Below are 27584 nucleotides of genomic sequence, written 5' to 3'. Positions count from 1 at the left end.
TTATCACAGACAATTGCAACAACTGTAAAATATTGGAGATTATTGTTATTACTATTTGTAAGGTCATTAATATACAGAGAGAAAACTAATGGGCCCAACGTACTTCCCTGGGACACATCTGAAATTACCTCTATATCTGTCAATAATTTTCCATCCTAGACTACATGCTGTGCTCTGTCTAACAATAGATCATGTACCATAAAAAAATCCCCTTTTTGTACCCCATTGTCATTAGTAAGTGGTGGTGTGATAGTCAAATGCTTTACGGAATTCATGATGTACTGAATCTATCTTATTGTTTAGATCAATAGCATTCAAAATATTTTTCTGTGAAAAACACAAATTGTGCTTCACATGACTGATACTTTAAATATCCATCCTGGTTGGCAAGGAGGAGGTCATTCCATTAAAGATATTTCACTATGTTTGTCAGAATATGTTCTAAAATTCTATAACAGGTTGCAGTCACTGAGATAGGATGACAATTTGTGGATCATTTTTCCCTACCCTTCTTGTGTACAGGCATGGTCTGTTGTTTCATCCAACTACTGGGCACAGTTTTCATTTATTTACTATTAAGAGGGGCTAACACAGCTGACAGTTCTGTACAAAATCTCACTAGGATTCCATTGGGCCCTGGAACTTTGTTCAGTTTCAGGATTATGGGTGCTTATCAATGGCAGGGGCACTAAATAAGCACCCCTCGTCTTTGCAGTAGTGAGAGAATGAAACTGGAGCAATACTCTTGGATTTTCCTTTATAAAAGATTGCAGAGCAGAATTCAGTCTTTAAGCTTTAGCTTTGCTATCCTGAGTTTCAGTTCCTGTGTTATCTGTGAGCACTTGAACACTTGACTGTGCCACTGATAGCCTTTACATGTGACCAGAATTTCTTCCTCATTTGTGACAGGTCTTGAGAATTAGTCAGGCTCTTCTGCATTAGTCATTGAAGTTGTGAATGATACAGTTTTATGAGAAAAATATATCTAAAAACAAAGATGATGTAACTATGTAACTTACCAAACGACAGTGTTGGTATGTTGATAGAGACACAAGCACACACACACAAAATTCAAGCTTTCGCAACCCACGGTTGCTTCATCAGGAAAGAGGGAAGGACGAAAGGATGTGGGTTTTAAGGGAGAGGGTAAGGAGTCATTCCAATCCCGGGAGCGGAAAGACTTACCTTAGGGGGGAAAAAGGACAGGTATACACTCGCACGCGCACACATCCATCTGCACATATACTGTGTGTGTGTGTGTGTGTGTGTGTGTGTGTGTCAACATACCAATGCTTTGGTTTGGTAAGTTACATCATCTTTGTTTATATATGTATATAAAGTTGAAAACTATAGTCTGATTAAAATTACTGGATAGTTGACACTTCACACGATGAAACTGGTTTTGTCCAATCAGAGAAACGGCACACCCGAACCATTCGCTGCAGCTAAACTGCCACAACTGGTTGGTTCACTTGCAATTTCTTGTCCGGCATTCTTTCTTGATGTATTTGCATCCCAAATCATGCATGGGTCTGCCAATTTTATTTCGTATTTCATCATACATGATAGTCACCACCACACAGCACCGCACACCACAGCGACACTAATTAAATAACGTGTTTAATACACAGTACTAACTAAACATTACTCGAAACTTTCACACAAGATGTGATTCAGCATCCTATACGTCACAGAGATCAGATTACATTAGATAAGCTTTGCACGGCATTGTGTGAAACCAAGTTTTTGAAGGTGGCAATTTGTCATTGCAACTGGGTGGTAAGTCAAATATATAACAACTTAAGCCACTGTTGTACTTTAGCGCAATGGTTAACATATTAACCTGCTATGTTAAAGGTATAGGTTCAAATCTTGTCAAGTAATAAAATTTTTTTTCTAAGTCTAATCAAAATAGCTTGATTACATTTTTATTTAATTAATCATTTTAAGTGTAATTATTTTATTTCCAATTGTTTGCCACATCATTTTCATCACCGTACAGACTCTTTTTGCTCTTATTTTTCTACCTATTCTTCTTTCATCTGGAACCTCCCTGAGTCACCCATAATCTGCAACCTAGTGCCAATGAGAACTGTCATTGGTTGGTAATGCGGTAGCTTGTATAACCAATGGGAGGACAGTTTCAGTTAATCAGTGAAATTACAGCTTGCTTTTAACGCTGAAACTGAACTTTTTCAGTCTTGAATGTGCTAGCTTCAATAGCTGTGAATAAAGTGATTGTGATTTTAGTTCTGCTGCAGATTGTTGAGAATCGCTATCTCAGATACATCACAAATCGCAAGGTTGTTGTTAGTTTAGGACCCAAGTATAAATTCAGGGCTACAAAAAGTCATCTGCTGCATTTCAGTAATTGGTTACATAATATCAGCTGCCATCATAGCACCTCACATTTCCAACATACCTTGTGACAAACGCTTCAAACATAGCTCCATGTTACGCATTAACAGCATTCGCGAAGTTATTTGCCACCTTCATGTGTTACCTATAACAGAGCGGTATCCAGCAGCCGATGCGGCAGCATAGTAGCGGCAAGGGACAGATATTAACTATTAAGTAATTTTAAATGGACTGTAATAAATTGTAGTGAAATGCTGTAAGACCTCCACGGGATTGGTGCTTGCTCTAATATCTGTCGGATAAAATTCAATGTGAAGAAATGTAATATATTGCACATAAACTGGTTGAAAGACCCAATATTGTAGGATTAAGCAATTGCTCTGCAATCACTTGAAGCAGTGATATCCATCACATGTCTGGGAGTATGCATACAGCACTGTTTAAAGTGGAATGAACACTTAAAACTCTTTGTAGGAGAGGTAGGTTCCGGTTAGAGATCTATTGGAAGAATGCTCAAGAAGTGTCATCACCTATGAAGGTGGCAGTTTACGAAATGTTTGTCCAATATTTGAGTATGACTCGTCTGTCTGAGACATGTACCAGATTGGACTGACAGAAGAAACGGAAAACAATTAAAGAGAAGCAGAGCATTTCATTACATATTAATTTGCTAAGTGCAAAAGCATGAGAGTTCCTCAACCACCTCTAGTGCTATACAATATGAAAGAGGTATTGTGCATCAAGGTGTCATTTATCGTTAAAATTCTGAGATCCCACATTCCGGGGAGATTCGACCAATACATTACTTCCTGCTACGTAGAAATCAGAGCTGACACAGAGGCTTAACAACTGTTATTCTTGATGTGCAACCTTCAGAACTGGATCAGGAAGGAAAAAAAAACACTGGTATACAAAGTACACTCTGCCACACACCATAATGTGGCTTTGAGTATAGATGGCAATTTACCCCCAAAATTGTACTATTAACAATTTGGGGTTTTAGCTAAAATTCTCTATCTGGTATTTCATGAGCTCCGCTGCTTTATAGGATTGCTTCAAACTCTTGGTCTTCATTGTTAATGCTTCACAAGTAGATAATTAGGATTTTATAATAGGGGAGGGGGCATTACTCTAAATGTTACATTAATACTTTGGGTTCCCCTATAGCTTCCATTATTTGGATTGGATGGAGTGTTGTATCTACACTCCACACACAGTTAGCTACCTGGGTAGCAGCCTTCGATGTGTAGTTCATCCCAGAGCCATTTAGGAGAATCTTATAGTTCTCAATGCTATGACACAAGTCTAGGAAGTTGCTGTAAGCTTGTGGCAGAACCTACAGAGTATCTGGTCGAGCCTTAGGTATGATTTTGGAGCCCAGATGACAGGCATCATTTCACTGAATCTCTGGCTGATGGCACCCTGTTCCTTCAATGGCTGCTTCTTCTGTATTTTCAGTGAGGTCCCTCAGGCATACACACAAAATGCACAAGATGATTATTTCCATCCCTTGCTCTCATTTGTCTAAGGAGTACCACTGTTCCCCATATATTCAAACTGTTGACTATTAACAGACCCATACCATTTTAAAACGTGTTTGGATAAAAATCCTTCATTAAGAATACACATTTCCTTTACTGACTATCGGTTTTGGCTCAATGGCAAGCCATCCTCAAATCTTGAACAGTTTTCTACAGTCTTCCTTCACCTGACTGGGAAATTTTATGTTAATTTAAAATAACAGATTACTTATCTCTCCATTGACTATGTTAAAGAGTAACATAGACTGTCAGGCAAAGGGAGATTGTAGAAAACTGTGCAAAATCTGGCTCATCAATGACATCTGGTAATCTATAAAGAAAACTCAAGGTTAGACCAATATTTACAAAAAAGAACAAACCTGGCCCAGAAAGTTTGACATAAGTTATCTAGAGACACTGATTATAAAACGCAGTTGGAAAAAAGAATACCTAAATGTTAGAAACAACTTGAAAGAGAGATTATTGAGACTTCAGAAGAGTGTCCCTCTTAAAAAGAAATGGAAACATGCTTGGTGGAGTCATGATTGTGACGAGTTAATTATAAACAGATAAGAAGCTTGGAATATCTGGAATGCAAATAAAAACGAAAAGGACAGGAAAAATTTTATAGAAGCAAGGATATATGCATCAGAAGGTCTCAAAATGATCGGAGTACAACATATAAAAGATCAACTAACATCAATTGAGACACATTGTAAGCAGAACACCACAAGGAACTTCTACAAAACATTCAAAAATAGTTTAAAGAAGTGTATATCACCAAGTTTACAATTTATAGATACAAAAACATAAAAAATGCATATAACAACACAGAGAACTGCAGAATACTTGCAAACTACTTCAAAGAATTGCACAACTGTGATAAAGAAAAAATGATAATGTAACCCAAGTACAACCAGACTCAAAGCCACCAACAATAGATGAAATGAAAGAAGGTATAAAACAACTTAAAAATAACAAAGGGCCAAGGAAGCACTCTAGTGACAACATATTTTATGTCTAACACACAAATCGTCAATGAAATTTTGACAGCAAACAACTTAACATCAAAATGGACATCGGCATTAATGCATCCAATACATAAAAAAAAGGAAAGAAAACTGATCTCTAACAATTGTAGAGGGATCTCCCTCTTACCAGTGACATATAAGATCTTGTCCATGACACTTTTAAAGAGAGCTGAAGGAATACTCAACCAACAATTACAGTATCAAGCTGCATTTAAGAAGGAAAGGTCTTGTGCAGTGCAAATAGAAAAGAACGTAATAGAAATCAGGAAAACCAGAAACCTTAAATATGTGGTAACTTTTGGAGATTTTAAAAAAAGCACGTGATTCTATTGATAAAAATGCACTGATCCGAATTTTAAAGAACTTTAACAGACACATCAAAAGTAAAATTTATGGAGAACTGTCGAAACCTTTTGAAGCAAGATCAGGAGAAGACAGGGAGATTATCACCCCTACTTCTAACTGCGCGTTAGAGAAGGTAGTGAGAGAGTGGAGAAAATCCATGAATACTAAGTGGGTTTGACTAGGGAGACACAAATAATCACCATAATGTGTCTAGCTTTTTGCAGATGATATGGCATTAATTACTGACTCACTGGATATTGCTGAAGAACAAATCACGGAACTACAGAAGCAATCGGACAAAATAGGACTAAAGATATCATTTGAAAAGAAAAAAAAAAAATAAATAAATAAAAATAAATTCATGACATATATCAGTGATGCTGCTTAAAATTCATAACAATATCTAAAACAAACTGTTTTAAATTCCCCAGTGAACTGATAACAAGCAACACAAGGAAAAGATAGCCATAGAAAATAGTTTATAAAACGGAAAGTGAATTCCAAAAGAAAGTATGTAACACAAACACTTTTCTTAGAACAGAAAGCTAAGCCACTACCAAACAGTAGTAAGGCCTGAAACACTGTGTGCAGCAGAAACACTTAAAACAACAAGGTTTGGGATCTTCAAAAACTGGAAAAAGTTGAAAGAAGAATTCCAAGCAAAATACAGAGAACAGTCATTCGGCGATCCCCCAAAACAATTCTCTCCGCTTTTTCAATCATGTCGTCAGACCGGCTTGTGCGAGCCCGAGGTTGTTTCAGTTTGTTGTCACACGATGTTCTGCCTTCATTAAACTGTCGCACTCACGAACGCACTTTCGACACATCCATAACTCCATCACCACATGTCTCCTTCAACTGTCGATGAATTTGAATTGGTTTCACACCACGCAAATTCAGAAAACGAATTATTGCACGCTGTTCAAGTAAGGAAAACATCGCCATTTTGGAGTATTTAAAACAGTTCTCATTCTCGCCGCTGGCGGTAAAATTCCATCTGCCGTATGGTGCTGCCATCTCTGGGACGCATTGACAATGAATGCGGACTCATTTTAAAACAATGTGCATGTTTCTATCTCTTTCCAGTCCAGAGAAAAAAAATGGAGGCCTTAGAACTTGAATGCACCTCGTAGACAACAGAATACTTTTTAGAGAAGCAACACAAAAAGCAAGTTTTCAAGAAAAAAAGAGGTCTGCAACAGGAAGAAAGTGGACCCAGGGGAAAAAAGGAATGACCCCTCTTAAAGGATGAAGTAAGTCTGGAAGCAACGAAAATTAAATGCAAAGAAGCAAAAGCAAAGTTGATTTATCATACCTTGAAAAAGGATGTTTTGAATAAAGAAAATTTGCAGTCTTTATGTAGGACTTTTATCCACACATTTTAAATCAACAGATAGTGTGTCTCCCCATTGAGAATGTCAAAGAATAGCCATACTCTTTTGTTTTTTCCTCCCTGTAACATGGGGCACAACAGGATTCTAAAAAGGTGAAGTGTGTCTCACTGGCTTAGTTTAAGTTAGTGGGAGACAGATTGTGGACTTACTGGTGAAGTGTAAGTGTGCAATACCCTGAGTTCCTTCTGATTCCTATCTCCCTTCAGTGGATCCTAAGACTTACCACTAATACACCACTCAATCAAATACATGAGTAGTGATAAATCGTGTACTTCCTGTACAGGATAAAATACATGTGAGAGAGGATAGTACTTGATGTACCTTTAGAACCTCCAGTACATGTATCTCAGCAGCCTCCCCAGCACACCATATCAGAGGAGCTTCCAACTACATGATAGCAGTCAGGGTGATTTCCAATTGCTTATGAATGGCAGCTAACTCACACTATGTGCAACATCAGCATTCACAATGAGCTATGTTGTGGCTGATGCTTTCTGGATCTGTTATGCTAAGATAACTAAAGTGATTAACCCTGTACAACAGGGGCAGCTTGCTGCAAAAGAGCCAGAGGGGCCCGGCTTCATGAAAAATTTTTGTGGCATATTTTTTTCCTCAGACAGTTAGAGTATAACATGATTGTGGCATAGTATGACTAACAGGGAATTAAGATAATCAACTCAGTTCTCTCTGTTGCAGACACAAACAAAGCATGTCATTCTGCAGTGATGAACCAGTTTTCCAATCCCCATACTATCATGTAAAGCTTAGGACTAGTGGCAGGTGGTGCCTGTGGCCCCATACCTCCTCCCCACTCCTGACCCGCAGTCAGTGATGCAACCAAGCAGTTTTCCCATCTCCACCTTCCCCTCCCTCCTTGCTAATGCATAGTTGTGGGCCACCGCACATGTACCTCTCCTTCCCTGCATCCCAGCCCTGTCGTGGGGCCAGTGATAGACAGCCCTCACTCCCCCACACCCCCAGCTCCTAAAACTGTAGTCGCTGTGACACGATCAAGCTCTTTCCCTTTATGCGCCTTGCGCCCCCCACAACCCCCCCACCCTAGTGCAGCTTAGGGGCAGCTTCAGGGGTGGACCACCTCAGCTGTACTCCTCTTTTCTAGTACCCCAGCGAACCCTGCTGTCCCTGCCATGCTCCCATTCTCCTCTCCTTGCCCACCTGTCCACAAGTCATTACAGTGTTTGGGGCCAGCCACTTTGGGCTTGTGGAACCTAACTGTCGTTGCTCTCACTTGCCTTGCTGCATTCCTTCCCCGCTACCACCTCCCCCTCCCTCTGCCATCCCCCCCCCCCTCCCTACTGCCATTCATCAATGGAAAATGTGGAAAACAGAAAATGAGGCCATCTCTTGGTAGTGTTCCATACTCTGGAGCTTTGTGATTGAAACTCAAATGTTCATATGGTGATTTTTATATGAGTGAAAGAGGTTATTTGCATAAAATGCTCTTTCATTTATTAAGTATGGAAGACAAGCTGTAAATCAAGCCATTAGGCACTCACCCAAAAGTTTTATTCATCTCTCAACTCAACGGAAGGAAGATAACTTTCTGCAACATATGGTTCTGTTTAGTCTTGGTTAACAGTGAGGGAAGAGAGACAAAAGTTTCTTTTGTATTGTGTATTATATGGTAGTGATGGATTGTGGACAACAGTTGGCTGTAAGGAACTAAAGAATTTAAATGAACGAATTAAGAAACATGAAGAAAGTGGACAACATTTAGAAAATTCCTGTAAATACAAAATGTTTGGCACAATTAACATTCCTGCTCAGACTGATTCAGTCTACGGAATGTCAGTTCAGAAACATAATAAATTAGTTACAAAGACGACACACACACACATTAAACAGAATAGTAGAGTGCTTAATATTTTGTGTAACTTGTGAGTTAGCACTGAAGGCTCACAATGGAAAACAGCAGTCAGCAAACTGGGCAGTTTCTTAGATTTATTATTTGTTCTAGGAAATCTTGACAGCATATTACATGATCTCTCAAGCACTTCCAGTACTCACATATGTAAACATGACACATATGATACAAAGTGAACTTTAATCAGCTGTTCAATGTAAACTTTATACATACAGTCTTAAAGACATTAATGCTGCCACTTTTCTGTGCAGGCAGATGAAAGAAAAGATATTATGTGCAGAAGTCAGTATGTCACTATAATGTGGTAAATTAAGGGGAAGAAACCTGTTGAAAGAGTCCTTTGAAAATGATGATAGGACAGTTTGTGGGTATAGTGAGGTTCTAAAAAAGTCTTGAACCTTCCAGTATTCAAGAAAAACTCATTTCTCAGGCATACGATGGCGCCCCAGTAATGAGCGGCAGTCATGGTGGTGTACTGACTCTGATACAGTGTACTTTTCCAGACGCCAAGTAAGTCCACAGTTATGCGCATCAAATGAATTTACAGTAAAAAAGTAAAGTCTGTTAGGTTGTTGTTTGTAAATATTTATAGATTTACAATGTTTCTTTCTTGATTGTGACACTCTGTAACGAGATAATTCCTTCAGTCTCTTCAACTAGATGGAACTTCCAGACTCATGTAGTAACCAATCCTCAGGAAAACAAATCACACTTATTGGAATGTTTTTATAAGATTGGAAGAAGATTCTTGGAGTGGTACTACAAGAAGAGAAGCATTTGCTTTAAGGAATTTACTTTATAATCCAGACCTTTTGTTGCTTCTAATATTTTTCTATAAGATTATGAAATGCATTGATGCAGAATGAAAATGCCATTACTATACCCAATGCATTATATCATTTAGAGTCGGCTGTTTCGGAAATACAAGAGGACAATGAAATGAAATGACTTTCTGAAGATAAATGTTTTATTCTTCCAACAAAATGTTCAAAATATAGTATTTGACCTTATCAGACAGCAGATGCCAAAGAAGTGTGTGACATTGTGACCAACCAACTGAAAGGAAGATTCCAAAACTCTCATGTATTCAGTAGCTTCAAAATTATTGATCCAAAGAAGTTTGCTTCTTTCAAAGGTGATTTCCCAGCCACTTTATTAAATACTTTTTCATTAAGTTACAGTCCCTTTATTTGCCATGATAAATTGAAAAATGAACTGTCAGCGATTTACTGCAGTTTACATTTAAAGGCATTACATCGGTATGTAAGCTGTTCACTTTTCTTGTGGAACATTCCTTTGATGAATCGTTTACTGAAGTGCACAAGACACTGCAAATTGCATGAATTACACCTGCAGAAGCAAAGCACAGTTTCAGTACTTTAAAAAAATATTAAAACCTCCATCGGGGCCAATATGTGTCGAGACAGACTGCTTGTTCCATTCATAAGGTGGAAATCAGTGGAATTCCAAATTTCAACAACAGAGTACTTGATATGTTTGCCAGCCAGAAGAGTAGGTGTGCACAACTAATGTATAAGTGACCTGCTAGTATAGATACCACATTAGTTAATGTGCTATTTAGGTGAAACAAGCATAAACCACTTCTAGCCAATGTTTTCTCCAGAGTTTTTTTCCATTGTTCATAAGGCAAAAGCAAGGAGGGTACTTATATTTGCACTCTGATGCCTTCCCAATGGGCAAGAAGTTACATGTTTACTCCCACAGTTACACCATGTTTCTTTTTATGTTACAATTGAGACTACAGAAACACAACTAGAATAAGTATGAACATCAGCAGGAGGAGAGCTGGTGCATCATATAAAGAACACTTCAAAACAATGCCTTTATAAAGTTTACTGACTTTTTATGAGCACCCCACCAATGAAAGTGAACATGAACTGAACTGCCAGTGCCATACAAAGTGATTTACGTTACAATAATAGGGAAACAGGGGCTCCCAAGTTCCTGATTTCCTGAACCTTCATCTACCTCTACCTCTCTGTTTTGTTGTCAGTACTGTTCTGTCTAAGAAACTCGTGTGACAAATGCAAAATAATTAGAATTTTATGAAAAATACAGTTGGTACACACTAATGTGTAAAGGGGGAACTAAATGTAACACAACACGACTGTTACAGTATGTGCAAAATACACTGTTAAGTCACAATAATTGACTTCCTAATTGCATTGTTTATAATGAGTAAACAAAATGCCATTGGGCTGAATTTTCTCATTATGACAGTATTGAAGGGCAATCTGTTGTAATTGTTAAAAACCATGAAAGCCAAGATCACACACAATATTTTTTTATTCAAGACAACTGGTTTTAACAGTCTTAGATGTCTTCAGGTCTTAAACATTTTTTTGGTAGTAAAACATGTTCATTTTATGCTGACCTCATGCACAAGATGTCAAGTGGATAAAACTCGGCATGTTATAAATGTTCGCCATCACTAAGATATTTAAAAATCGCACATCAAAAGGCCATGTCCATTCACATATTGCTCAGATACTTGTTACGTGATACAAATATGTACACTGCAGCATATCTGTTTACATATGCTGGACACACACTAAAAAACCACATACTAAACGGTTTACTATTATTTGCATGTCCAGCATATGTAAACAGGTGTGCTATTGTGTAAGTATTTCTACCATGTATCAAGCATCTATGAGCAGTTTGTGTATGGACATGGCATTTTGGACAAGATGCATTGTTTTTTCAAATATTTTAGCAATGACAAATGTGTATAATGTGCTGAGTTTTTATCCATTTGACATGTTGTGAATTAGGTTGGCAAATAAGGAAGATGTTTTACTAAAAAAAATCTTTAAGATCGGAATTGACAGCCAAGACTGTTGAAATTAGTTGTCTTGAATTTTAAAAAAATATCTTGCCCGATTTTGGCTTTTGAAGGGTTTTTAACAAACACCATTTGGATCACAACTTTTTATTGATTGACGACCACTTTGTCTGCACTGCCGATCATCTTGAGGTCTGGCACTACAAAGTTTAGTCAGTCGTGTGTGTGTGTGTGTGTGTGTGTGTGTGTGTGTGTGTGAAGACCTAAAGATGCCCTGCAATGCTCACAGAAACCGTTAGTTGATAAACAAAAATTTGTGATCCAAATGGTGTTAGTTCATTATAACAAAAGGGTCACAGCCCTATGATACCTCATTAATTATGAAGCTATATTTGCATCTGGATCATAAACTTCAAACAACAAATGAATCTGCAAGTGGAAAATAAGTTAAAATATTGCACTACTTAAATACTTACACTGTGGCTTTAGGGAAATTATTTTTCAACCCAGATATTGTTGCTGAAGTTCGTAGCATGTGCCACTGTTAACTCACAGCCATCTATTTACTACAAAATATGTTATTCATGACACTCACAAACTTGGAAAAAAATTCAAAAATATCTATTTCTTCATGTCTGGTTTAGGCTACTACACTAAACTGTCACTATCTGGCATCTCAGTAATCCAGCCCACTTCCAGCCCGTAGTCGCTCAAGCAGAAATGACACACAAAATAATAAATTCTTGCAACGTTATTAGTTAATACAGTGTTATACATGTTTGAAACTGTGGCTTTGTTTATGGGTCAGTATTATGGCTTCTAGAAGGAAACTTGTTATGCTAGATCTCAAGCAGGAACTCAAAATTAGAGAAGAGTTCAGGAGAGCACCAGGGAGGTGTGATAGGACTGCTGCTGTTCTCAGTATGCATAAATGATTTGGTGGACAGGGTGAGCAGCAATCTATTGTTCACTTGTGATGCTGTGGTGTATGGTAAGGTGATGAAGCTGTGTGACTCTGGGGAGATGCACAATGACTTAGACAAAATTTCCAGTTGGTGGGGTGAATGGTAGGTAGCCCTAAATGTGGAAAAATTTAAGTTAATGTGGATGGCCTGTACTGTTCGGATACAGTATTAGTAGTGTCCGCTTTACACAGTTGAGTTGTTAAAATATCTGGGCATAACGTTGCAAAACAATATGATAAGATATATTGAACAAGCATGTGAGAACTGTGTTAGAGAAGGTGAATGGTAGAGTTCGCTTCATTGGGAAAATTTGAGGAAAGAGTGGTTCACCTGTAAAGGATTCCGCTTACTGGATGCTGATACAAGCTATTCTTCAGTACTGCTAGAGTGTTTGGGATCCGTACCATGTCGGATTGCAGGAAGACATTGAAGCAGTTCAGAGGTGGGCTGCCAGGTTTGTTACCAGTAGGTTTGTACAACACGTAAGTGTTACGGAGATGCTTCAGGAACTCAAATGGGAATCCCTGGAGGGAAGGCAATGTACTTTTTGAGAAACACTATTAATAAAATTTAGAGAATAGGCATTTGAGGCTGATTGACAAACGATTCTACTGCCGCCAATGTACGTTGTGCGTAAGGACCACGAAGATAAGAGAAATTAGGGCTCATATGGAGCAAGCATATAGACAGTCATCTTTCCCTCGCTCTATTTGTGAGTGTAACCGGAAAGGAAATGGCGAGTAGTGCTACAGGGTCCCCTCCATCATGCACCATATGATGGCTTGTGGAGTATCTATGTAGACACAGTTGTAGCTAGATGTAGTTGGACTGACATTCTTTGTAGAAAACTGTTGCTGTTGAGTACATTACTGGATGAGCAACTATCTATGACCAAACTTTGACAAAGAGATGATCAAATGCATACAGGAAAGCTATGATGAAAGTGACGAGGAGGACATAAGAGGAGTGAACATGAAGATATCTCTCACTGCTGGTGCTAAAACTGCAATCATCTTCCTGGAGTACCTTATGCAACAATCAAAAACATGCAGTACTGATGTAAAGCTTGTAAAGCCATTGTGTGATAAACCATACTGCCATTGTATATCATCATTGTCATACTACTGTACATGTTTACATTCAAGGACTAAGTTTTGTATGAAACTGAATGTGTCTTTGGATTCAGTAAAGTATAATCCCCATGTGTTTACACTAAATTTAAGATACTCTCAATAATCTGGTACTGATATATACATGGAATTGCTGGATTAGCATGAATCTCATTTGCTTCCATATTTTGCTTAAATCTATTACAGCTGCTGATATAGAACAAAATGATGTTTCTGCTGCACCCAGTGTTCAGGAACACACATTACATCATGACATCTGCACAAGTGTTCATTTACAGAGAATGAAAAAATGAGAGAGAACACAAAAAATGCAATTTAACCCATTAATGCCTGAATAAATATATTCATGGCAGAGAGAGAGAGAGAGAGAGAGAGAGAGAGAGAGAGAGAAAACTACTACTACTACTACTACTACTACTACTTATGTCACACTAGAAGTACCCTAAACAGTCGGAACATGACATCACATGTCAGGGGCTTTGGTAGCTCCGTGTAGAATCTGTACCTCTTGGCAGTAGCACTCAAAAACAGTTAACCTTAGACTTTCTAGAGTCACACTGGTATGCTGCGAATTTGTGACACCTGGCATCAAGGGGTTAATCGTAAATAAAATTTTAGGATCCGTAATTGTGAATATAATGAAGTCCAACTTACCTGCGCTCATTTATAAACAAAGGAAAAACAAAAGTATGTAATAAATAAGACTTTACACATTAGTTAAGGCCAAGATGAGTATATAATGTGTGTTTCCAAAAAAGAGATAGAGATGCTGATGTTCCTTCCACAAGGCTTATGTGAAACGGTCCTAATGGATAAGATAAAAAAAAAAAAAAAATTGAACATTTACATTTATGAGGTAATGTCAAACTTGTTACAGGCATATTTGATATGGGTCCCACTCATATGAATGGTATTTTAAGGATGTGTCACACAAGTGATTTGTAAGCAATCTGGTTTGTAGACGAAATTTCCTTAGTACTGGTTCCATGAAGCGAGTTATTGGTATGAAAGTGACATATATATGAGCTTCTCCTTACCAAAAACTCCTCAATGCAGTCACAAATTTTGCTTCATACCCAATACAATTGTAATTTTTATAATAAGTGCAGATTTGGTACATTTTATGTAACAGGTTGTTTTGTATTAATAATGTAAGGGGCAGACAAATGAAAACAACTTTGTCAAAATGTGTGCAGGCATTATCCTGCAACAGAATGCCGTTCATCAACATTTCTGGGTGTTTGGACTTCAGGGCACATGCTTAAAGTTTTGTGAGGTGTCTATGTAGTGCTCTACACTAGTTGCAGTGCTGCGTTTCAGAAAGCCAATGAGCAGTGGGCCCTTGCAGTCAGAGAAATAAGTGATCATGACTTTTCTATAGCCGGTGTGACAGCTGTTTTGACTGCTCTGTAGAAGTATTGCTGGGAAGCCCCTACACATCCTCTGAGCAGTGCCACTCTCTCCTCATACAATTTTCATATTTTTGCAGCCCCGAAGAAAAGCATTTGTGGCCATTAATTAATTTTCTTCAGATGAAGAGGTGCACATTTGGGTATCGTCATGGTTCTGTAGGTAGCCACAAAGTCTTTCCATAAAGGTGTTGATCACTGTCTGACAATAGGATAAATTGACAGTTATGGTGATTACTTTTGAAGTAATAAAGTTTACTTACTTTCTTTTCGTCTGTCTCATTTTCATTGGACTGCCCCTTATATAGACATTAATTTGTCCTATGCAGAAACTTGTGAATGGATAGGTGCCGGCCACCAATAAATTGTCTAGGTTGCTCCTACAATGAACTTCATAGGTAGCTAAGCTTTTAATGTATGGTGATAAATAAATATTGGAGGATGGCAAGGGCATACCACCACTAATGGCATCATACCTAGTAAATCAATCCAACCTATGGGTTGAGAACATCCATAATTTGTAACTTAATTATTAGGTTTTGGTCTAATGTTTTGTTTTCAGAATTCTGTTTTATTGTTAAAAAAATGTTATCTGTGCAACTGTCTTCTAGCACAACCTTGTAATGTTAAATTAGGTTGTTGGTTGGGGCCGGGATGAACATGGCAACAGAGTGACTGATTTTCCACGCAAGACAAATGTTCCTGTTGTGTCCAGAGAAGACTGCATAAACAGTCGGAAGGATTTTGCCCTCATCACCTCTGAGCGGACATTCTGTGGAGGATTTCGGAATGGTTAGTGTTACTGGTAGACTTAGAAATTGTGGTAAAAATATATAAAAACAGAGTAGTACAAACACTGATACCAGCTAAATTGGCTCATTAATGTATAAGCAAGTAACAAACACAAATGAAGTACTGTGTAATCTTAAGATGGATGAACTGCAGCAGCTGATTGCACCCTTACATCCTAAAACTTGGTAATTGTAATGCTAAATATGATTTTCAGTGCTGTGTGTTGCATCCTCTTTCTGTCCTCTTCTCTTCATAATATATGAATAGCATAAATACCAAATGGCAGCAAGTAAATATATTTTTCTTTATTTCACTATGGATGAAATACATTAACCATTAGATCAAAAATATAAGAGATTGAATGTGTTGCTAGTTAAACTTCTAATCACATACAGGTACGTATCCAGAAATTAAATCACTCACTACACTAATTGAAATTCAGAGTTGTTCGCCATTAAATTCTCACAAACTTTGCTGATCTATTGTCTGACTGCAAACATATGTCCTGATAAACCTATCATACACTGTCACACTTTTCTTGGCTTTCATGTGTAAGAGTACTGCATACTATGGCACTGTCACTGCAACCTCCTTGCCTTGGGAGTGAGATTTTTGTTTTGGATTTTTAATGTGTTTTTGTTTCGTTACTGAATGGGAAATAATATAGTTACGTGTGCACTGTTTAACCTCTTTTCTAATATTTTGACATATCATTCCACAGTACCGTCTCTTATACAATAAGAGAATGGCCGTGTGAACAGTGCACAGTAGTTACAAATAAAAATATAAAAGATGTTTATAAAATCTTGTCCTTGTTGACGTAACATGAAGGTATTTTATAAATGTCATATGTATTTTATTTGTAATTATTCTGCACTGTTAACAGAACTATTCTCTTATTGTATGACAAGAGGTGTATTATTTCTCTAGAAGTTGGGTCCACAATGTGAACAGTCGACAAAATGGATTGGCCCTGTAAAAATTTTTTTTCTATGCAAATGATCTAATGATGGCAATTTAATTTCGCTGAAACTGGTCATCACTGTATTTTTGTGCAGTCTGGGCGAATAAACTTCTGTAAGGAGAACAACCATGTTATTCTGAGATCACCTCCAGTGCAGCTGACAATGTCATGTAATCATCATAACATGTTTTTATTTCTCAGTTTAATTATGAAAACAAAATGGAGCCTGTGAAAGCTTAAAAAAGCATTTTTTTGCAATATAAAATGTTATCAATTTGAATAGTTTATGACAGATCACTTTCCTCAAACACAGCCACAGTGGACAGCAACAAATATTGTATCCTCAATTAAATTTTCTGTAATATTAAAAAGAAAACTAATATCATTACACCTTCAGAAATTCTTCTACACTATAGGAGGAATTGCCTTTCAGTTTGTGTTTGAAGGTAATATTATTGTGTATTAAACCCTAGGAGCATGAATTATGTGCATGTTTAAGGATTTAAAACTAATGATCTGTAAGTTTTTGCTATGTGATGGTAACCTTGTGAGGAGGGACATTGTGTTGCAAAAAATGGGTTACTTTTCTCAGCTTTTCTCAATGTTTATAGACCAGTTACTGCTTCAGTTTGTTGGACGTTCAGTATAGTACCTTGTGATGATTGTTTCGTCATGTTTTAAGTAGTCAATAACTAGGATTCCATCTTTATCCCGAAAGATGGTTGCAAGAAACTTGTCTGCTGATCTTTGTGTCTTAAACTTCTTGGCACATGGAGAACCACTGTGCCTCCATTCTTAGACTGTTTTTGGTCTCTGAATCATAAGTGTATAACCATGTTTGTTCCACGATGGTGAGACAGTCCAAAAATCCCACAGATCCTGGTGAAATTGGACCAACATGGACTATGAAGCAACCACTTGTTCAGGCTTTTGGTCTGCTTTTGACCCATTTTGGAATCTATTTGTCTGAGAGCTTTCTCATATTGAAAGTCTTATGAGCAATATTACCCACATGTTCTTGGGATATGCCTAGAGTCTCTGCTATCTTTTTAGTAGTTTCCCTCTGATCATCCAGGATTGTGGTTTGAACAGCATCCATAGTTTCCAGAACTGTGACTGGAGTTGGCCTTCCAGAACATCTTCATCTTTAGTGCTGAAATGCCCTGTTTTAAATGCAGGAACATAATTTTTGATTGTGGAATAGGGTGGGCAGTTACTACGCAATGTATCAGCATCATAAATTTATTCGGCTGGTTCCCTTCTAAAAAGAAGACAAGTAATCACAGCACAACTCTTTTTAACTGTTAATATCTATTTTCTTGTGCCATGTTCAGATAAAACGTGCACAGGAAAATAAAAACCAACATTACTGCTGTGCAATTACTGTCACACACAATGCAAGGAACAAAGTACAATCAAAACATCAGCATTATTCTATGTCAGTTTTAACTAGGAAAAGCCAAGAACTTATCAGCAGCTCTCCCTTGTACATCATTGCATTGGGGTGGTCAAAAGTTTTTTTGACAGAATACTTAAATGCTTTCTGCGCCACACTAAGGCCGCAAATAGTTAATGTAAGTCACTTCTCCTTGAAGTGTTATATTTATGTGTTACTGTAGTTTTTGAACTACAAGGAAGTAAACGTATGGTAAGGCTGTTGTTATGAGGTTGCCCAAGTGTTTAAAGAACTGTCTACAAGAAATGCTAGAGTAGGTAATTCATCTGAAACTGAGTATAAACCTCTATGCAACAAACACGTTTTTCCTCAGTGACAATTTATTTCACAACATAACTCCATAAGACATTAGTTTGCTGTTGAAGCATGTGTGACTATGGGAAAGATAGATCTAAAGAAATATTTGGAGAAAAGAAAAACAGCTGTATAAATACAAAAAAATTTGGATGATAAGTATTACTTAGAGTGGAAGACTGAAAAGTGGAAGGAATATACAGAAGGGCTATACAAAGGTAACAAACTTGAAGACAGTTTCATGAAAAGGGAAGAGGAAGTAAATATGGATGAGATAGAAGGTATGACACAGCAATATAATTTGACAGTGCACTAAAAGATCAAAGCCGAAATAAGGTCCTTGGAGTAGGCAACATTCCCTCAGAATTATTGACGTCCTCTGAAGAACACCACAACAAAAAAATTCCATGCATTATCCAAGATAACGAGGCTCTTTAAATACCTTCAGACTTCATAAGGAAGGTAATTATTCCAATTCCAAAGGTGCTGTCAATCTAAATATTACACAATGACCATCAGCTTAAGACTCCATGGTTTTAAAATGCTGATGGCAGTTATTGCAGAAGAATGCAGAGACTGGTAGAAGCTGACTCACAGGGAAGTTCACTTTGGGTTCTGGAGAAATGTAGGAAAACACGTGGAAATACTGACACTAAATGTAATTTAAAAGATAGACTGAAGAGAGCCAAACCTAAAGTGTCTTGCATTTGTAGACTTGGAGAATGTTCTTGAAAGGATTATGAGAGATGTTCCCAATGTGTTGAGACATGTTTTATCATCTTGTCCCTTCTTATCATCAGTGTTTTTCACACATCCCTTTCCTCATCGAATCTATGGTTAATCTTCTAATTTCATACTTAATCATCCACCTAATTTTCAAAATCATTCTATAGCATCACATCTTGAATGCTTCATTTCTCTTCTAAACAGTTTTCCCACAGTCCATGATTCACTTTCACACAATACTGTGCTCCAAATGTAAAGTTAGAAATTTCTTACTCCAATTAAGGCAAGTGTTTGACACTGGCATTTTTGTAAAAGTAATGCCATGTTTGCCTTTCATATCTCCTCTTTATGTCATCTTAGCTCTGTCCATGTTTTATTTTCTGCCTAGGTAGCAGAATTCCATTACTTCCTCTACTTTGTAATCCCCAATTCTGATAAGTTTCTTGCTCTTCTCATTTTGGCTACTTCTCATTACTTTCCTCATTATTTGGTTTAATCTCAATCCAAATTGTGTGCTCATTAGACTGTTCATTTTATTAAATGTGCTGTAATGCTTCCTCACTCTCACTGACAATAGCAATGCCTTCAGTGAATCTTAGGTTAATATTCTTTCACCCTGAATTTTAATCCCATTTCTGAGCCTCTCTTTTATCTCTGTCATATTGTCTCTTATGCACAGACTGAACAGTAAGGGAAAACTGAACAGTAAGAGAAAAAGCTGTATCCTTGTCTTACATTCTTATTGTTTCATCTGGTTCAAACATCTTGCGCCTTCTCCTGAACTAGAAGGGGGGAGTGAACACACACACACACACACACACACACACACACACACACACACACACACACACACACACAGCCACTGCCTTTGCCCCCCCCCCCCTCTCTCTCTCTCTCTCTCTCTCTGTGTGTGGCCAGCCAAAAGCTGAAAGTATAGCAGTGTTTCTGTTGTACCTAGCTGCTACTCATTGTCTTCTCTATATGATGGGTAGCAATCTATACTTCTAATAATATTTTTGCTATTCCATCCTGGACATTGTTGTTTGAACATCTTGCACCATTAAACAAGGGCAGAGTAACTACCGATTCTCTGGTGCCTTCACATTTCCTAAAGCCATAGTGTTGGTCACCGAAGGTATCCTCAGTTTTCTTTCCCATTCTTCTACATATTATTCTCGTCAGTAACTTGGATTCCTCCCCCCATGAACCATGGACCTTGCCGTTGGTGGGGAGGCTTGCGTGCCTCAGCGATACAGATGGCCGTACCATAGGTGCAACCACAACGGAGGGGTATCTGTTGAGAGGCCAGACAAACATGTGGTTCCTGAAGAGGGGCAGCAGCCTTTTCAGTAGTTGCAGGGGCAACAGTCTGGATGATTGACTGATCTGGCCTTGTAACATTAACCAAAACGGCCTTGCTGTGCTGGTACTGCGAACGGCTGAAAGCAAGGGGAAACTACAGCCGTAATTTTTCCCGAGGACATGCAGCTTTACTGTATGATTAAATGATGATGGCGTCCTCTTGAGTAAAATATTCCGGAGGTAAAATAGTCCCCCATTCGGACCTCCGGGCGGGGACTACTCAAGAGGACGTCGTTATCAGGAGAAAGAAAACTGGCATTCTACGGATCGGAGTGTGGAATGTCAGATCCCTTAATCGGGCAGGTAGGTTAGAAAATTTAAAAAGGGAAATAAATAGGTTAAAGTTAGATATAGTGGGAATTAGTGAAGTTCGGTGGCAGGAGGAACAAGACTTTTGGTCAGGTGATTACAGGGTTATAAATACAAAATCAAATAGGGGTAATGCAGGAGTAGGTTTAATAATGAATAAAAAAATAGGAGTGTGGGTTAGCTACTACAAACAGCATAGTGAACGCATTATTGTGGCCAAGATAGACACAAAGCCCATGCCTACTACAGTAGTACAAGTTTATATGCCAACTAGCTCTGCAGATGATGATGAAATTGATGAAATGTATGACGAGATAAAAGAAATTATTCAGGTAGTGAAGGGAGACGAAAATTTAATAGTCATGGGTGACTGGAATTCGTCAGTAGGAAAAGGGAGAGAAGGAAACATAGTAGGTGAATATGGATTGGGGGGAAGAAATGAAAGAGGAAGCCGCCTTGTAGAATTTTGCACAGAGCATAACTTAATCATAGCTAACACTTGGTTCAAGAATCATGAAAGAAGGTTGTATACATGGAAGAATCCTGGAGATACTAGAAGGTATCAGATAGATTATATAATGATAAGACAGAGATTTAGGAACCAGGTTTTAAATTGTAAGACATTTCCAGGGGCAGATGTGGATTCTGACCACAATCTATTGGTTATGAACTGCAGATTGAAACTGAAGAAACTGCAAAAAGGTGGGAATCTAAGGAGATGGGACCTGGATAAACTGAAAGAACCAGAGATTGTAGAGAGTTTCAGGGAGAGCATAAGGGAACAATTGACAGGAATGGGGGAAACAAATACAGTAGAAGAAGAATGGGTAGCTCTGAGGGATGAAGTAGTGAAGGCAGCAGAGGATCAAGTAGGTAAAAAGACGAGGGCTAATAGAAATCCTTGGGTAACAGAAGAAATATTGAATTTAATTGATGAAAGGAGAAAATATAAAAATGCAGTAAATGAAGCAGGCAAAAAGGAATACAAACGTCTCAAAAATGAGATCGACAGGAAGTGCAAAATGGCTAAGCAGGGATGGCTAGAGTACAAATGTAAGGATGTAGAGGCTTGTCTCACTAGGGGTAAGATAGATACTGCCTACAGGAAAATTAAAGAGACCTTTGGAGGGAAGAGAACCACTTGTATGAATATCAAGAGCTCAGATGGCAACCCAGTTCTAAGCAAAGAAGGGAAGGCAGAAAGGTGGAAGGAGTATATAGAGGGTCTATACAAGGGCGATGTACTTGAGGACAATATTATGGAAATGGAAGAGGATGTAGATGAAGATGAAATGGGAGATAAGATACTGCGTGAAGAGTTTGACAGAGCACTGAAAGACGTGAGTCGAAACAAGGCCCCGGGAGTAGACAACATTCCATTAGAACTACTGATGGCCTTGGGAGAGCCAGTCATGACAAAACTCTACCATCTGGTGAGCAAGATGTATGAGACAGGCGAAATACCCTCAAACTTCAAGAAGAATATAATAATTCCAATCCCAAAGAAAGCAGGTGTTGACAGATGTGAAAATTACCGAACTATCAGTTTAATAAGTCACAGCTGCAAAATACTAACGCAAATTCTTTACAGACGAATGGAAAAACTGGTAGAAGCGGACCTCGGGGAGGATCAGTTTGGATCCCGTAGAAATGTTGTAACACGTGAGGCAATACTAACCTTACGACTTATCTTAGAAGAAAGATTAAGAAAAGGCAAACCTACGTTTCTAGCATTTGTAGACTTAGAGAAAGCTTTTGACAATGTTAATTGGAATACTCTCTTTCAAATTCTGAAGGTGGTAGGGGTGAAATACAGGGAGCGAAAGGCTATTTACAGTTTGTACAGAAACCAGATGGCAGTTATAAGAGTCGAGGGGCATGAAAGGGAAGCAGTGGTTGGGAAAGGAGTGAGACAGGGTTGTAGCCTCTCCCCGATGTTATTCAATCTGTATATTGAGCAAGCAGTAAAGGAAACAAAAGAAAAATTCGGAGTAGGTATTAAAATTCATGGAGAAGAAGTAAAAACTTTGAGGGCCGCCGATGACATTGTAATTCTGTCAGAGACAGCAAAGGACTTGGAAGAGCAGTTGAACGGAATGGACAGTGTCTTGAAAGGAGGATATAAAATGAACATCAACAAAAGCAAAACGAGGATAATGGAATGTAGTCAAATTAAATCAGGTGATGCTGAGGGGATTAGATTAGGAAATGAGACACTTAAAGTAGTAAAGGAGTTTTGCTATTTGCGGAGCAAAATAACTGATGATGGTCAAAGTAGAGAGGATATAAAATGTAGACTGGCAATGGCAAGGAAATCGTTTCTCAAGAAGAGAAATTTGTTAACATCGAGTATAGATTTAAGTGTCAGGAAGTCGTTTCTCAAAGTATTTGTATGGAGTGTAGCCATGTATGGAAGTGAAACATGGACGATAACCAGTTTGGACAAGAATAGAATAGAAGCTTTCGAAATGTGGTGCTACAGAAGAATGCTGAAGATAAGGTGGGTAGATCACGTAACTAATGAGGAGGTATTGAATAGATTGGGGAGAAGAGAAGTTTGTGGCACAACTTGACTAGAAGAAGGGATCGGTTGGTAGGACATGTTTTGAGGCATCAAGGGATCACAAATTTAGCATTGGAGGGCAGCGTGGAGGGTAAAAATCGTAGAGGGAGACCAAGAGATGAATACACTAAGCAGATTCAGAAGGATGTAGGTTGCAGTAGGTACTGGGAGATGAAGAAGCTTGCACAGGATAGTGTAGCATGGAGAGCTGCATCAAACCAGTCTCAGGACTGAAGACCACAACAACAACTTGGGTTTATGAGTTGTTAGGCCGATCATGCTTTAATGGTTCATTTATTGGTCTTTGCTATCTTCAGAATTGTGTGGATGACATTTTTCAAAAGTCTGATGTAATGTCTCCAGTCTTAATTGATTCTACATATCAGTTTGAATGGCCATTTGATTGCTACTCCCCCAATGATTTTAGAACTTATGAAGAAATTTTATCTCAACCTTCTAGCTTATTCGATGACAAGTCTTTCAGACTCTGACTGTAGTACTGTATTCCCTGTGTTTCTTCTCCTATCATGTCGGAAGACAGTTCCTCTCTTGTAGAGACTTCAATGAAAGATTTCCACTCTCTCCTGCACATTGAACAGCAGAATACCTCCTCCACTCTTACTGTTCACACTCTTGCTCTTAACTTCACCAAACTTTGGTTTGACTTCTCTACATACTGAATCTGTTCCTCCAGTGACTATTTATTTTTTTATTTCTTTGAATTTTTCCTGCAGACATTTCATTCTAGCTTATACTTCTACTGCTGTATTCCTGTTCATTTTTTTCTGGTTATTTTTTTACTGTCTTCTTTTGTCAATCATCTGAAATATTTCTTCTGTTACCCAAGATTTCTTTGCTATCTTCTTTCTTGCACGTACCTATCTTCTTTCTTGTACCTGTATTTATCTGTACCTCTTATGTGATCACTCTTTCTAGTGATAAGTGCTCTTCAACTGAATTGCTTACTGTGGTATTCAGTATTGCACCATATACATCCTCAGAGAATTTCAAAGTGGAAATATTTTTGCTCAGTACTTCAGTATCCCACTTCTTTCCATATTCCTCCTTCCTGACAATTGTCTTAAACTTCAGCATAGTCTTCCACATCACTGAATTGCGGCCTGAGTCTCTCTCTTTCTGCATATACCTTACAATCCATTATCTGACTTTGGAATGTGTCTCATTGTACTGTAATACGACAGGTGTCATCCTGTATCTCCAGGCCTTTTCCAAATATACCTCCTTCTACTATTTTTTGAAATAGTGAATTCACCATTACCAGCTGCAATTTATTGCAGAATTCAATTACTTTCTCTTCTCTCTTTTTTACTAACTAGCCCATATTCTCCTGTAACATCATCTTCAGTTCATTCCTGTGTTATTTTTGTTTTGATTTATTTTTTATTGGCTTTTGGATTTTGCCCATACTGCCCTCTCAAGAGTGGAATATCAGTTATGATGATATGAATGTGGGGACAGCTCTCCACCCAGTTCCCGAGTGGAGAAAATCTCTGACCCGGCCAGGAATCGAACCCAGGCCCATCAGGTTAGCAATCCACCATGCTGACTACACAGCTACCGAGACAGACGCACCATGATTATGAGGTTGTCATCAACGCACCATGATTATTAGGTTGTCGTCAAGCTTTGTATCTGAATTTCCCTTACAGTATCGTCATGCATTTCCTCCCTCTCTTTATCTTTCGCTTGTGACATTGGCATAAGTACCTGAACTATCGTTGGCGATACTGGTTTGCTCTTAATCCTGATGAAATGGACCCTATCACTAAACTGTTCGCAGTAACTCACTCTCTGACCTTCTGTCCTATTCGCAAGTAACTTTACTCCCTTTATACCATTTTCTACTTCTGTTGATATTCCCTACATTCATCTGGCCAGAAATCATTATCTCCTTCCCATTTCACTTTGCTGACTCTCACTATATACAGATTGAGTCTTCATATTTACCTTTTCATATTTTTTATCTTCCCTGATATATTCAGATTTCTGATGTTCTGTACTCTGACACGTGGAATGTTACCTTTTTATTATTGGTTACTGAACCATTGTCTCTTTGTCACTTCCCCCATGGCAATCCCCTGAAGGACAATGGGATAAAATGGAGAGTGAGAAGTTACCTACAAATGTATAGAAACCAGATGGCAGTTGCAAGAGTTGAAAGACATGAGAAGGAAGCAATGGTTGCGCAGGGAGTGAGACAAGATGGTGGCCTATCCCTTATTTTCTTCAGTTTGTATACTGAACAAGCAGTAAAGGAAACTAAGGAAAAAGTTGGAAAGGAATTAAAGTTTGGGGAGAAGAAATAAAAAAAATATTCTTAAGTTTGTCCATGACATCGTAAATAAGTCAGGGATTGCAAAGAACTTGGAAGATCATTTTAGTGGAATGGATACTGTCTGAAAAGAGGCTATAAAATGAACATAAAAAAGTAAAATAAGAATAACAATACAGTAGGATTAAATTAGGTCAATCTGAGGGAATTAGATTAAGAAGTGTGAGACACTGGAAGTAACTAATGAGTTTTACTATTTGAGCAGCAAACTAACTGATACATAGAGAAGATATAAAGTGCAGACTGGAAATAACAAGAAATGCATTCCTGAAAAAGAGAAAATGTGTTTTCTGAGGGTATTTGTCCGGAGTGTAGCTTTGTGCAGAACTGAAATGTGGACAAAAAGCAGTTCAGACAAGAAGGAATAGTCTTCTGATATGTGGTGCTATAGCATAGTTTTGAACATTAGATTGGGTAATTAATGAAGAGGTAATGAATTGAACTGGGGGAAGAAGAAATTTATGCTACACACTGAAAGAATCAGTTGTCAGGGCACATTCTGAAGCATCAGGGAGTAGTCAGTTTGGTTACGGAGGGAAGCGTGATAGGTAAAATTCGTTGAGGAAGAACAAGACCTTATTGGAGTTGAGTTGGTTCAAATGGGTGTCGGATGAAGTAGTTAATCAGAAATGAAGTGGCTTCCAGCAGAAACTCTGCTGAGTGCTGCATCAAGCAAGTCTTGAGACTGAAGACTCCAGCAACAAGAAGGGATTTTGGTGAATTAAAACAACATAAATATGTCCGTCCTCAAAATCTGATACAATTTGTAATGCAATAGTTACAGACCTCAGATTTTTTAAGATGATCTGTAACATGTGACTTTCTATTTTTATCAGTATAAACACCTAAGAATTAAGATTTTCCATTTCTGTTAATATCATGTATTATTTCTAAACATGTGATCATGCCTTATGTAGTACTGAATTGATTGCATTGTTTTTTGTCAGAGTTCAGTGACAGTCCACTTGCAGAATTTGCAAAGAACCAGTTAGTAATTACCAAGAAAGTATTATCTATATTTTGAAGTGTTGAAAGTTTCTCCATCTGCAGCAAGGACAAGAGCAGACCCAGTATTGATCTCTATGATACAACACTAGTGTTTATTCCCCATTCTGAAAATGGTGTTTCATAGTGTAGATTTCCTGAGTTTTTAAATGTTAGAATCTGTATTCTTTTGAAAAGTAGTTACCACCAAGATTCCTAATACCATAACTGAGCCCCTCTAGGAGGATACTGTGAACTACTCAATCGAAGACATTAGATGAGTCACAGAAATGACACATTTGTGAAATCCAAATTGAGCTAGCTAATTGTCTAATTTGAGTGAGGTGTGCTGTTAGTCTTGCATTATGTAATCCTTTAGAACCTTAGAGAAGCCAAAAGTACCACCTATCTTATTAACTTTCTTGTAAAGGAATCTGGCAGTAGCATAGTTCAGTCATCTGAAAATATCTCCGGTGATAATGATGCATTGCATTTATGACTGACTACCTTTCACGTATATGAAGAACAGGATTTTACTTAGTATACTATCAATTCCGTGAGAGATTTTTGATTTTGAGAGAGTTTTTTTACATTCCTGATTTCTTTGGCAGAGTATGAGGTAATTGTGATTTGGCCATATGTATGTGGTTTTGCTCCCTGCATGTATTCTACTGCTTTATCCCTTGAACTGTTTATGGGTGTCATCTGAGGTATTCCCAGGAAGTGAATATTAGATACATTAACTGCCAGACTGCTATAATTTTTTATTTAGCTGTGTTATATAGTAAGTAAGTTCTCACGTTTAACTGGTTTTCTGATTTTTGTTTCCGTTGTTACCCATATTGATTTAATTGTATTATATTACTTACTAATTTCAGACATTATATACAGAATATTCTAAATACTTTCCTTAAGATAGCACAGCATTTCTAGTAATA

At 37.9% G+C, this 27584-nt stretch overlaps 1 protein-coding gene across 1 annotated transcript in view; it reads left to right on the top strand.

Annotated features, from left to right (window-relative positions):
- Window positions 1-27584, top strand: part of LOC124711890 (serine protease gd-like) — a 307706-nt gene that overhangs the window by 264339 nt on the left and 15783 nt on the right. Inside the window, exon 8 of the mRNA XM_047242134.1 lies at window positions 15479-15635. Within this exon, the coding sequence (XP_047098090.1) occupies window positions 15479-15635 (157 nt within the window). The remainder of the gene's footprint in view (window positions 1-15478; window positions 15636-27584) is intronic.

This window comes from Schistocerca piceifrons, chromosome 8 (assembly GCF_021461385.2).
Source record: "Schistocerca piceifrons isolate TAMUIC-IGC-003096 chromosome 8, iqSchPice1.1, whole genome shotgun sequence".
Lineage (NCBI taxonomy): Eukaryota > Metazoa > Arthropoda > Insecta > Orthoptera > Acrididae > Schistocerca > Schistocerca piceifrons.
This window is presented reverse-complemented; position numbering and strand designations above follow the sequence as displayed.